At 37.1% G+C, this 13,236-nt stretch overlaps 1 protein-coding gene across 1 annotated transcript in view; it reads right to left on the bottom strand.

Annotated features, from left to right (window-relative positions):
* Positions 1-13,236, bottom strand: part of ZCWPW2 (zinc finger CW-type and PWWP domain containing 2) — a 142,811-nt gene that overhangs the window by 78,604 nt on the left and 50,971 nt on the right. The window contains exon 2 of the mRNA XM_027523645.1: positions 4,380-4,730. Within this exon, the coding sequence (XP_027379446.1) occupies positions 4,380-4,672 (293 nt within the window). The 5' untranslated portion in view covers positions 4,673-4,730. The remainder of the gene's footprint in view (positions 1-4,379; positions 4,731-13,236) is intronic.

The raw sequence follows: 13,236 nt of genomic DNA on the forward strand, positions 1-13,236 counted from the left end.
ACAGCAAATTTTACTTGAGCTTCATCCTTAATCTATAGGAAACAAAATGGATGAGTTGGAATCATCATTAACTTACTGTTATATTTGCCAAGAAATCTCTTTACTGTACCTAACAGCAGGGACCAATGGGAAAAGGAAATTTCTCATGTCTACACATACACACACATGTTTACATACAAAAGTATATAAGTATGCAAATAATAAGTAATCAAATAATATTTTATAATACTATTAATAAAAAGATGTAATAGAGATCTCATTTATGAATGAATACATGTGTGTGTGCTAAGTCTTCAGTCTTGTCAGACTCTGCGGACTATAGCCTACCAGGCTTCTCTGTCCATGGGACTCTCCAGGCAAGAATACTGTAGTGGGTTGCTGTGCCCTCCTCCAGGGGATCTTCCCAACCCTGGGATCAAACTCAGGTTTCTTACATCTGCTGCACTGGCAGGCAGGTTCTTTACCACTAGCGCCACCTGGGAAGCCCTAAAATATACACTATATCTAAAAAGTAACACTGGATTGGCTTGCTAACTTACAGACAGAGTTGAACTGTTTAGCCCATAGTATTTAGAATGCAAATATATTTTCTTTAATTTTCATATTTATGAGAAATCTTTGCAAAACGTCTGTGTAAAATGCCTAGCTTCTGCTTGACATTGTATTTTCCTATACTGAGATATGAAGTTCTTTTTAACCTTTAATTTCTTTGCTCTTTCTAAGATTTCTTAAACATTATAGCTTTCTCTTCCTAGCAGTGAAGACAGCCCCATCCTCAAGCTGAAGTGGGCATAACTCAGAGGAAAGAGACTGCATAAGTATTTTTATAAGTGTGTGTTACTGTATGATGTAGCGACAAATATGACTATTACCATTAGATTTTTCATGGAGCTTGACCACAGACAAAGAAAGTGATGTTCTCCTAACTATTATTTGCTTTTATTATACAGTGATTAAGCAGGCATTTCTTGATTCTGTATCAATTTCTCTTTAGCTTTTTTAGCTTTATAGGAGAGTGTGAACTATTCTGAGAAAGAGTAACTCCAAGATGTTGATAAGACTGAGTTCTGAGCCTTCAGTTAGGGGTAAGGGCAAAGGCTAACAATTAACACACATAATGCTACACTGCCAAGTGTCTCTGTAGCCAGTTGACTGGTCATCCCATTTGAAATTTCAGTATCTATATTTCTTAATTAAGAACTGATGTTTGGCTATGTGAAGAGGAACTAAAAAGCCTCTTGATGAAAGTGAAAGAGGAGACTGAAAAAGTTGGCTTAAAGCTCAACATTCAGAAAACGAAGATCATGGCATCCGGTCCCATCACTTCATGGAAAATAGATGCGGAAACAGTGGAAACAGTGTCAGACTTTACTTTTTTGGGCTCCAAAATCACTGCAGATGGTGACTACAGCCATGAAATTAAAAGACGCTTACTCCTTGGAAGGAAAGTTATGACCAACCTAGATAGCATATTCAAAAGCAGAGACATTACTTTGCAAACAAAGGTTCATCTAGTCAAGGCTATGGTTTTTCCTGTAGTCATGTATGGATGTGAGAGTTGGATTGTGAAGAAGGCTGAGCGCCGAAGAATTGATGCTTTTGAACTGCGGTGTTGGAGAAGACTCTTGAGAGTCCCTTGGACTGCAAGGAGATCCAACCAGTCCATTCTGAAGGAGATCAGCCCTGGGATTTCTTTGGAAGGAATGATGCTAAAGCTGAAACTCCAGTACTTTGGCCACCTCATGCGAAGAGCTGACTCACTGGAAAAGACTCTGATGCTGGGAGGGATTGGGGGCAGGAGGAGAAGGGGACGACAGAGGATGAGATGGCTGGATGGCATCACTGACTCAATGGACGTGAGTCTGAGTGAACTCCAGGAGTTGGTGATGGACAGGGAGGCCTGGCGTGCTGCGATTCATGGGGTCACAGAGAGTCGGACATGACTGAGCGACTGAACTGAACTGAACCGAACTGACTGCAATTTATCCTGTTATCATCTTTCTATGTATTTGTGGTACTGAATAAGCAATAAAGCAATAGATTTGAGTTTCCTAGTCTGTACTTTAAGTCTGTGTTCATTTGTAGTTAGTTTATAAAGAAGAATTTATGTGTCTACATAGCAAAATGTATTTTACTCTTTCCAGTAAGCAAGAAGGTGGGTACAGCTGTATTTTGCAGCATTTTGATGGTCTTAATCACAGATTAGAGGTAATTTAGGGACTGGAGTAAAACATGCTTCATTCGTATTTCAAACTCTAACCCTCAGTTATAAGCACAAAACTGCAAAAGAAATTCCTAATCAAATTTCTAATGTAATATTTCAGACATAATGACAAGATTCAAATCCATTTCTTGAATTAGAATTACTGAACCTTCAGAATTTCCATTAGTAAATATAAATGCTCTGCTTTCAAAATGTTAGAGATATGAAAAATAGCATGGGACTACAAATACCTTCATAAGTAACTTCAAAAATAAGTGCTCATATTCACACCTTTAAAAACATTTGTTCTTACATAACTCTAGCTCCTCTTAAAGACCATCCTATTATTACATGGGCTTCCCTTGTGACTTAGTGGTAAAAAAAACTTGCCCGCCAATGCAAGAGATGCAGATTCAGTCTCTGGGTCAGGAAGATCCCCTAGAGAATGAAATGGCAACCCACTTCAGTATTGTTGACTGGAAAATCTCATGGACATAGGACTCTGGCAGGCTACAATCCATGGGGTCACAAAGAGTTGGACACGACTTAGCAACTAAACAACAACAACAATTATATATGTATAAACTATATATCTATCAATTAATATATGCACATATCAATTAACATACATGTATTTTTAAACAATATTTCACATTTGATCCCTAGAAAAACTCTCAGTAACAAAAGGTACATATTTGAGAGACTTCCACATCTGGAAAGATATTAAGTATATTGGTTTGCTAAGGCTGCCATAGAAAATTACCACAGACTGGGTAGCTTACAAACAGAAATTTATTCTCCCACAGTCTTAAAGGCCAGAAATCGCAGATCAAGGTATCAGCTGGGCTGGTTTTCCTGGAGGCCTCTCCCAGGGTTGCAGATGCTGTCTTCTCAAGGGCTGTGCTCTGCACACGGCCCTGGTTGCCTACTGTGTACTTGAAGTTTCTCTTCTTACAGGAACACCAGTCAGATTGGATGAGGGCCTCTTTTAACTTAACCACCTCTTTAAAGGCTCTCATTCCAAATACAGTCTCATTCTGAGGTTAGAGATTTAACACACGGCCTTTAGGGGGAACCACAATCCGGTCTGTAACAGGAAGTGATAGAGTAGGAGCACGCTTCTCGGTGTTGCCTTGGAGACCTCTTGTGTGTGTTCTGTGTTGTGTGTTAGATGAGCCCATCACAGTCTCCCTAGGAAAGCAAACATCTAACATTTTTCATGGCGAATCACTGAATACAAATGAAAACAAAGTGATGGGAGAAAAGGAAGATTTGAAAAGAGAAGGGGCAAAACTCTTGAAAGAAATTTTAAATTTTTCAATAAAGACTGAACTAGAAGAACACAAGAACTGGTAACTCCTTCAGAAAAATAACATATGGAAAGGGAAAATACATAAATTTCAAAGATGAAAACTCCTGAAGAAAAAGTAATACCAAAGCTCACCAGAGAAGATTCACCATCAGTACTACAGGGATCCAAACATACAATCAAAGCAATGAAACTGAATAAACTAGTTACAATTTAAGAAAAACGTAATCTAGATGAAAAGACTTGAAACTGCATACTGAAAATGCCCATTGCATACTAGAGAAATCAACCCAGAATGGGAAACATGGAGCTATAAAATAGTAAATGTACAAAAATCAGAAGAAAAAAGATCTTTTAAGCATCTAGGCAATAATTAAAGAATGTAAATTTTTTTCAAGATAGGCCACATTGGGCCATAAAACAAGATTCAGTCAAACAGACTACAAGAGATTTAAATTAGAACTCAATAACAATATTTTTTAAATCCCGTATTTGGTCATTTAAAAACACAATTCTAATAACTCATTTCAAAGAAAAAAATCACAAACTGAATAGTAATAAAACAAAACATATTAAAATTTGTGGGATATAACTAAAGCAGTGCTTAAAGAGAAATTTATAGCTTTAATTGCCCATATCTGGAAGAAAAAAAGATATGAATCAGTTATCTAAGTCTCCAATTTAAGAAACTAGACAAAGAAGAATTAAACCCAAACAAGTCAGGGAAAGAATAACAGTGAGATCAGAAAACAATACATAAGTTAGACAACAACAGAGAAGTTGATTGTTCGAAAAGTTTTGAAAGTTAATAAACTTAGCAAGACTAGATCTCAAAAGTTTATTAGAAAACACCAACAAAAATCTTACCTTGGCCAATTCTTTAACTTTACCAAAACCAGGCTTCCAAGAGGCAGCTGTGAATAGACGATCTTATATCCACTTTGATGAAGCTGAGACTCTTCAGGAAAGTCTTCTTCAGAAACAGAGCACTTATTGTACTTTGAGTCAGTGTTCATGAAGCAGTACCATGGTTCACTGTGATTGACTTTGGCTTTATCCTCATTTGATAACAGTCTCCATTTCAAACAACTTTCATTCTCACATTGAACCCACACTTTGTTTATATACATGTTGTTTTCCACTGAGGAATCCATTGCCATATTACAACATTCTATTATCTTACTATCAAATTTTCCTTTTTCCGTAAGTGCATTTAACCTAGAAAATAAGAGGAAAATAACAGAATAAAGATTTCAGGGGATAAGGAGAGAAAGCTCAGGCCAAAATCCGAGAAGTAGCTTTTGTATACTTTGTTTGCGCACCTCTTCTCTGTAAACGTTGAACATGTCGTGTTTCCACCCACCCAGAGACAAAGGAAGAAAACAGAAGCCTCAGTCATTCTGGTCATAAAATGCTCCCAAATTAAAAATAAGGAAAGTATGATGGAGCAGAAAAGGGGTACAGGTTAACTATAATATCTATTCCACTACTCCTCAGTATGCATCTAATAGATACCCAGTACTTTTGCCGTTGTTGTTGTTGTTGTTGTTTAGCCGCTAAGTCGTGTCTGACTCTTTGCGACCCCATGGACTGTAGCCCGCCACGCTCCTCTGCCCATGGGATTTCCCAGGCAAGAATGCTAGAGTGGGTTGCTATTTCCTTTTCCAGGGGATCTTCCTGACCTAGGGATTGAACCTGCATCTCCTGCATCACAGGCAGCTTCTTTACTGCTAAGCCACCATAATAAGAGGTAAATCTTACCCATTGCGGATTCTGGGCCAGATACTATTCAATGCACACCACTCATATAGCCTTCCCGACAACCTCAGTGTGACCATTTTTAGAGAGAAAATGAAAGCCAAGGAAAGTCAAGTTATTTGTTCAAGGTCCCACAGCTAGTACAAGATATAGTTGGGATTTAAAGTCAGGCAGTTCCCTAATTCTGCGATCTTATCCACTAGGTAGTATTGCCTCTTGGGTATATGGTGTATACAGTGTAGAATTGATCCCTTTCTTTTTCTAATTCTGAAGAAAACTAAAGGTAGCAAAATATTTCACCATATGAAAATGTGAAATTTTTTAAAAATTAAAGGAATATTTTGCTTATGTTGTTTTGCCTTTTATTATTAATTCAAGTGATTTTATTTACTATTAATTCAAGACATTAGAATTATATAAGTCCCTAACTGCCAGCTTTAATAATAAGTTATGTGTATATTAAAATAATAATATAGGTAAAATATAAGTAAAACTAATTATTAGTAACTTACTTTGAAATACAAACCTATTTTTAGAAAAAGACTTGCATATACTATATTGATAAATTAGTAGACCACCACTGGGGCTTCCTAGGTGGCTCAGTGGTAAACAATCTGCTGCCAGTGCAGGAGACAAAAGAGATGCAAGAGACGGAGAATCGATCCTTGGGTTGGGAAGATCCCCTAGAGTAGGAAATGGTAACCCACTCCAGTATTCTTGCTTGGAAAATTCCATGGACAGAGGAGCCTGGCAGGCTACAGTCTATGGGGTCGCAAAGAGTCTGACATGACTGAGCACACATACATTGAACATCACTATCCAAGTATGGATAATCAGTCTATCACTATCCACTATCATTATCCACTATCCAACACTAACCAAGTTCAGTGGTTCAGTCATGTCAGACTCTTTGCAACCCCCATGGACTGCAGCACTGCCAGGCTTCCCTGTCCATCACCAACTCCCAGAGCTTGCAAAACTCATGTCCATTGAGTTGGTGATGCCATCCAACCATCTCATCCTCTGTTGTCCCTTCCTCCTCCTGCCTTCAGTCTTTCCCACCATCACGGTCTTCTCCAGTGAGTCAGTTCTTCCCATCAGGTGGCCAAAGTATTGGAGTTTCAGGTTCAGCATCAGTCCTTTCAATGAATATTCAGGACTGATTTCCTTTAGGACAGACTGGTTTGATCTCCTTGCAGTCCAAGGGACTCTCAAGAGTCTTCTCTAGTACCACAGTTCAAAAGCATCAATTATTCGGCACTCAGCTTCCTTTATAGTCCAACTCTCACATCCATACGTGACTACTGGAAAAACCATAGCTTTGACTAGATGGACCTTTATCGACAAAGTATGTTTCTGCTTTTTAATATGCTATCTAGGTTGGTCATAACTTTTCGTCCAAGGAGTAAGCATCTTTTAATTTCATGGCTGCAATCACCATCTACAGTGATTTTGGAGCCCAGAAAAATAAAGTCAGCCACTGTTTCCCCATCTATTTGCCATGAAGTGATGACTGGATGCCATGATCTTAAGTTTTCTGAATGTTGAGTTTTAAGCCAGATTTTTTCACTCTCCTCTTTCACCTTTAATTAATAGCTGTACTTTATTCTTTCCTTCCTTCTACTTTCTTTGGGCATTCTTTGTTGAGCTTATCTTTCTCTTTTTGAGTTGATGCTTCATTTTATGTCTTTTTTAAACTTTATTAATTTTATTATATTTTGGTAAGTACTCTTAGTATGAGATCTACCCTTTTAATAATTTTAAAGTGCATTTAAAGAGTACTGCTGACTATGGGTACAATGTCGTATAGCAGATCTCTATCATTTACTCATCTTTCTTACTTAAAACTTTATGCCTGCTAATTTAGAACTCCCTACTTTCCCACTTTCCTCACCTGTGGAAATCATTGCACTGTTTCATTATATGAATTTGATTATTTTAGATATCACATATAAGTGGAATCACACAGTATTTGTCTTTCTGTGACTGGCTTATTTCATTTAGCATAATGTCCCCCAGGTTAATCCATGTTGTTGCATGTTGCAGAACATTCTCCTCATTTAAGGCTGAACAGCATTCCATTGTATGTTTTCTTTATTTGTCCGTCAATTAACACAGGTTGTTTCCATATCTTGGCTACTGTAAATAGTACTGCTATAAACATGGGAGTACTAATATGTCTTGGAGATTCTGATTTCAGTTATCATAGATAAATACCCAGAAGTGGGGTAGCTGAATCATATAGTAGTTCTATTTTTAATTTTTTGAGGAGACCTCCATATTGTTTTCCATAGCACCAGCAGCATTTTGTATTCCCACCTACAAGTTTCCAGTGTATTCACATCCTCATCAATCTCTATTGTCTTTTGACTTTTTGATAACAGCCATCCTAACAAGTGTGAAATGATAACTAATTGTGATTTTGATTTGCATTTCCTTGATGATTAGTGATGTGAAGGATCTTTTCATATACCCAATGGCCATATAGCTTCTTTAGAAAAATGGCCCATTTTAAGATTTAAATGTTTTTATTGTGTCAGTTGTATGAGTTCCTTATATATTTTGGATATTAATCCCTTTTAAAAATGTTTACAAATATTTTCTCCCATTCTGTAGGCTACTTTTCATTTAACTAATTGTCTCTCTTGCTACAAAGAAACAGTTTAATTTAATGTAGTCCTTCCTGCTTTTGGAGAAGGCAATGGCACCCCATTCCAGTACTCTTGCCTGGAAAATCCCATGGACGGAGGAGCCTGGTAGGCTGCAGTCCATGAGGTCATAAGAGTCGGACACGACTGAGCGACTTCACTTCCACTTTTCATTTTCATTGGAGAAGGAAATGGCAACCCACTCCAGTGTTCTCGCCTGGAGAATCCTAGGGACAGAGGAGCCTGGTAGGAGGCCGTCTATGGGGTAGCACAGAGTCGGACACGACTGAAGTGACTTAGCAGCAGCAGCAGCCGTCCTGCTTTATTTTTACTTTTGTTGCCTATGCTTTTGGTGTCGGATCCAAAGAATCATTGATAAAATCAATCTCAAGAAACTTTTCCTATAAGTTTCCTTCTAGGAGTTTTACAGTTTGGTTTTACATTTGTCTTTAATCCAAAAATAAATTTCAAGTTTATTTTTGTGTACAGTTTAAGGATCCAATTTCATTCTTTTGCATACGAACATCCAGTTTTCCAAGACAATTTAATGAAGGGACTATCTTTTCCCCATTCAGTACCTTTGTTTAAAACTGGTTGACCTCTATATACCTGGGTTTATTTCTGGGCTATGTACTCTGTTCCACTGATCTGTGTCTGTTTTTAATGCTGATACTATACCCCTTTGATTACTACAATTCTGTAAAATAGTTTGAAACCAGGAAGTAGAATGCCTCCAACTTTTCTCTTCTTGTTCAAGATTGCTTAGCTATTTGGAGTTTTATGGTTACATACAAATTTTAGCATTTTTTCTGTTTCTGTGAAAATGCCACTGGAATTTTGATAGGGATTGAACTGAATCTATAGATTACTTTGGGTTGTATGGATATTTTAACAATATAAATTCTTCTAATCTATTAATATGGATATCTTTCCACTTATTTTTGCCTTCTGTTTCTTTCATCTATGTTTTACAGTTTTCAGTTTATAGATCTTTCACCTTTTTGATTAACTTTCAGTTCAGTTCAGTTCAGTCACTCAGTTGTGTCCGACTCTTTGTGACCCCATGAATCACAGCACTCCAGTCCTCCCTGTCCATCGCCAACTCCTGGAGTTCACCCAAACTCATGTCCATCAAGCCAGTGATGCCATCCAGCCATCTCATCCTCTATCGTCCCCTTCTCCTCCTGCCCCCAATCCCTCCCAGCATCAGAGTCTTTTCCAATGAGTCAACTCTTCACATGAGGTGGCCAAAATATTGGAGTTTCAGCTTTAGCATCATTCCTTCCAAAGAACACCCAGGACTGGTCTCCTCTAGGATGGACTGGTTGGATCTCCTTGCAGTCCAAGGGACTCTCAAGAGTCTTCTCCAACACCACAGTTCAGAAGCATCAATTCTGCAGTGCTCAGCTTTCTTCACAGTCCAACTCACACATCCATACATGACCACTGGAAAAACCATAGCCTTGACTAGATGGACCTTTGTTGGCAAAGTAATGTCTCTGCTTTTGACTATGCAATCTAGGTTGGTCATAACTTTCCTTCCAAGGAGTAAGCGTCTTTTAATTTCATGGCTGCAATCACCATCTGCAGTGATTTTGGAGCCCAAAAAAATAGTCTGACACTGTTTCCCCCATTTTTTGGACACAACTGTAAATTAGATTATTTTCATTTCTTTTTCAGCTACTTTGTTGTCAGTGTATAGAAATGCAAGTCATTTCTGTTGGTTGGTTTTGTATCTTACAACTTTCTTGAGTTCATTTATTAGTTTTAACAATTTTTTTGGTGGAGTCCTCAGGGTTTTCTTTATATGAGATCGTGTATTCTACAAACAGAGAAAATTTTACTTCTTCCTTTGAGATATGGACACTTTCTATTTCTCTTTCTTGCCTGCCTGTCCTGGCTAGAAACTCTAGTACCATGTTGAATAACAGTGGTGTGAATGGGCACCCTGGTCTTGTTGCTGATCTTAGATGAAAGCTTCAAGTTTTTCACTAGTGAGCATGATGTTACCTGTGAGCTTGTTACATATGGTCATCATTTTATTGAAATATAATCCTTCTACATCCAATCTGTCAAGAGTTTTCATCATCAAGAGATATTAACTTTTGTCAAATGCTTTCTCTCCATCTACTGAGATGACAATATGATTACCTTTCCCTTCACTGCGGTGTATCATGTTTATTCATTTCAAAGTGTTAAACCAACCATGCATCTTATGAATAAATTCTACTTGCTCCTGGTGTATGATCCATTTTATGTGCTCAATTGTTTGCTAGAAAATTGAGAATTTTTCTACATATGTTCATTGGGTATACTAGTCTGATGTTCTCTTTTCTAGTGGTGTTCTTTTATGATGTTGGTATCAAGTTAATGCTGGCTTTCTAAAATGTATTTGGAGTTGTTCTCTTCAATTTTTTGAAAGAGGCTGAGAAGGAATTCCCACTAATTACTCTTAAATTTTTGATAGAACTTACCAATAAAGTCATCTGGTTCTGAACTTTTCTTTGTTGGGAGAATTTTAGATTACTGATTCAATCACCTTACTTGTTGTTATCTGTTCAAGTCTATTTCATTCTGATTCAGTCTTGGTAAGTTATATGCTTCTAGGAATTTATCCATTCTTCTAAATTATTCAATTTGTTAGCATCTAATTGTTCATCATAGTCTCTTAGGATCCTTTGTGTTTCTGTGGCTCAGCTATAAAGTCTCTTTTAATTATGAGTCTTCTTTTATTTCGTGCTAGTCTAGCTAAAGTTTTGTGTCTTTTATCACAAAACCAACTCTTACTTTCACTGATCTTTTTCTATTATTTTTTTAATCTTTCATTTATTTTTGCTTTGATTTCTGTTATTTCCTCCTTCAACTAAATTTAGGCTTAGTAGCTCTTCTTTTTTCTAGTTCCTTCTATATAAAGTTAGTTTGCGTGAGGTCTTTCTTCTTAATGTAAACATTTATCATTATAAACTTCCCTCTTAGAATTGCTTTCGCAATATCCCATAATTTCAGTACGTTGTATTTCATTTTCATTTGTCTCATGACATTTTCAGGTTCCTGATTTCTTTGACCAACTGGTTTTTCAGGAGCATGTTGTTTAATCTCTATGTATTTGTCAATTTTCCAGTTTTTCTCCTGTTATTAATTTCTAGTTTCACACCATTATGGTCAGAAAGGATGCCTGATAGTATTGCAATATGATATATCCTGAAAAATGCTCCATGTACATTTGAGAAGAATGTCCATTCTGCTGCTGTTAGAATGTTCTGTATATATCTGTGGAATCCTCATCTAAAGCGTAATTTAAGTCCAAAGTTTTCTTACTGATTTTCTGTCTGGATGATCTATTCATTGTTCAAAGTCAGGTAATGAAATCCCCTATTATTGTTGTTGTTCAAAAGCATTAATTCCTCAGCACTTAGCCTTCCTTATGGTCCGGCTCTCACATCCATACAAGACTACTGGAAAAATCACAGCTTTGGCTATATGGACCTTTGTCAGCAAAGTGATATCTCTGCTTTAATACACTGTCTAGGTTTGTCACAGCTGTTATTTCAAGGAGCATGCATCTTTTAATTTCAATTTTAAGTATTGTTGTACTGCTGTCTATTTCTCTCTTCAGATATTTGCTTTATATATTTAGACGCTCCAATACTGGGTGCATAAATATTTTCAGTTATTATATTCTCTTGATGAATTGATCTCTTTATCATTGTATAGCAACCCTGACGTTTTTTACATTTTTTTTTTTTTACTTCTGTTTTATATAAGAATAGCTATTTCTGGGTCTCTTTCGGTTTTCATTTGTGTGGAGTATCTTTTTCCTTCCCTTCACTTTCAGTCTATGATTAGAGAATTAGTCCATTTACATCTGGAGTAATTTTTAACAGGTAAAAGCTTATTATTGCCCCTTTGTTAATTTTTTTCTAAGTGTTTTATAGATCTTTCTCTTCTTTCTCTCATCTTTTATGATTTGATGGTTTTCTGTAGTGGTATACTCCGATTCCTTTTGCATTATCTTATGCATATCTAACAAAGGGTTTTGCTTTGAGGCTTGCCTAAAACATCCTACAATTGTAATAGTTCATTTTAAGTTGATAACTTCAATAACATACAAAAGCTCCTCGTGTTTACTCTTTGTCCCTACATTTTATGTTCTGTTGTCACAATTTACAACTTTCCGTATTATGTGTCCAATAAAAATTATTTAAGTGTCCAACTCTTTGCTACCCCATGGAGTATATGGTCGATTGAATTCTCCAGGCCAGAATACTGGAGTGAGAGCTGTTCCCTTCTCCAGGGGATCTTCCCAACTCAGGGATTGAACCCAGATCTCCTGCATTGCAGGAGGATTCTTTACCAGCTGAGCCACCAGGGAAGCCCAAGAATACTGGAGTGGGTAGCCTATCCCTTTCTCCAGGGGGTCTTCCCAACCCAGGAATTGAACCAGGATCTCTTTCATTGCAGGCAGATTGTTTACCACCTGAGCTATTACAGAAGCCCCCAAATTATTGTAGCTACAGAGATTTTCAATACTTTTGTCTTTTTGCCTTTATACTAAAGCTATATGTGATTTACATAATGCCATCATATATTATTTTTAATACAACTTTATATTTACCTGTATCAGTGAGTTTTATACTTTTATGTTTTCATATTCTAATTAGTATCCTTTCATTTGAGCTTAAAGAATTCCTTTAGCATTTCTTGTAAGGCAGGTTTAGTGGTGATGAATTCCTTGACCTTTTATCAGTATCTCTATTTCTCCACCAATTCTGAAGAACAACTTTGCCAGAAACACTGTTCTTGATTGGCAGTTTTCTTTCTTTCATAAGTTCTTTTAGAACTTTCAATATATTATTCCACTCCCTCTCCTCACTTTTTTCTGTCCTTTTTGTTCCTCTGACTTTATGATTTCCAGTGAACTATCTTCAAGCTCATTGATCCTTTCTTCTGTTTGATCTTCTGCCTTCTCTCGTCTCACCCCAGTTTCCACATGTCCATTTAGGATCTCACAGAACTACTACTAATTATGTGCCCCATTAGCTCCCATATGCAGATTAATTAGAACCATTAGGCAGCAGCTGAAAAAGTATATAGTCAAATCCCTTTTAGGGAAAACTGAGACTTGTGCTTTTGCCTGCTCTCTCTGTGATAAGCCTGGCAGGACTGCTTACAGATCTGTTAGAAATTGCTTACTTGTTTTCCATGGTGAAAGGGGACTGTGAATGTGAAGCCCTTTTGGTTCTCTAAGCTAGGTGATTTGGGAGCCAGTTCTTTGAGTGGCAGTCATAAAAGTTGGGGTGCTAGATGCACAGACAAGC

This window comes from Bos indicus x Bos taurus, chromosome 22 (assembly GCF_003369695.1).
Source record: "Bos indicus x Bos taurus breed Angus x Brahman F1 hybrid chromosome 22, Bos_hybrid_MaternalHap_v2.0, whole genome shotgun sequence".
NCBI classification, from domain to species: domain Eukaryota; kingdom Metazoa; phylum Chordata; class Mammalia; order Artiodactyla; family Bovidae; genus Bos; species Bos indicus x Bos taurus.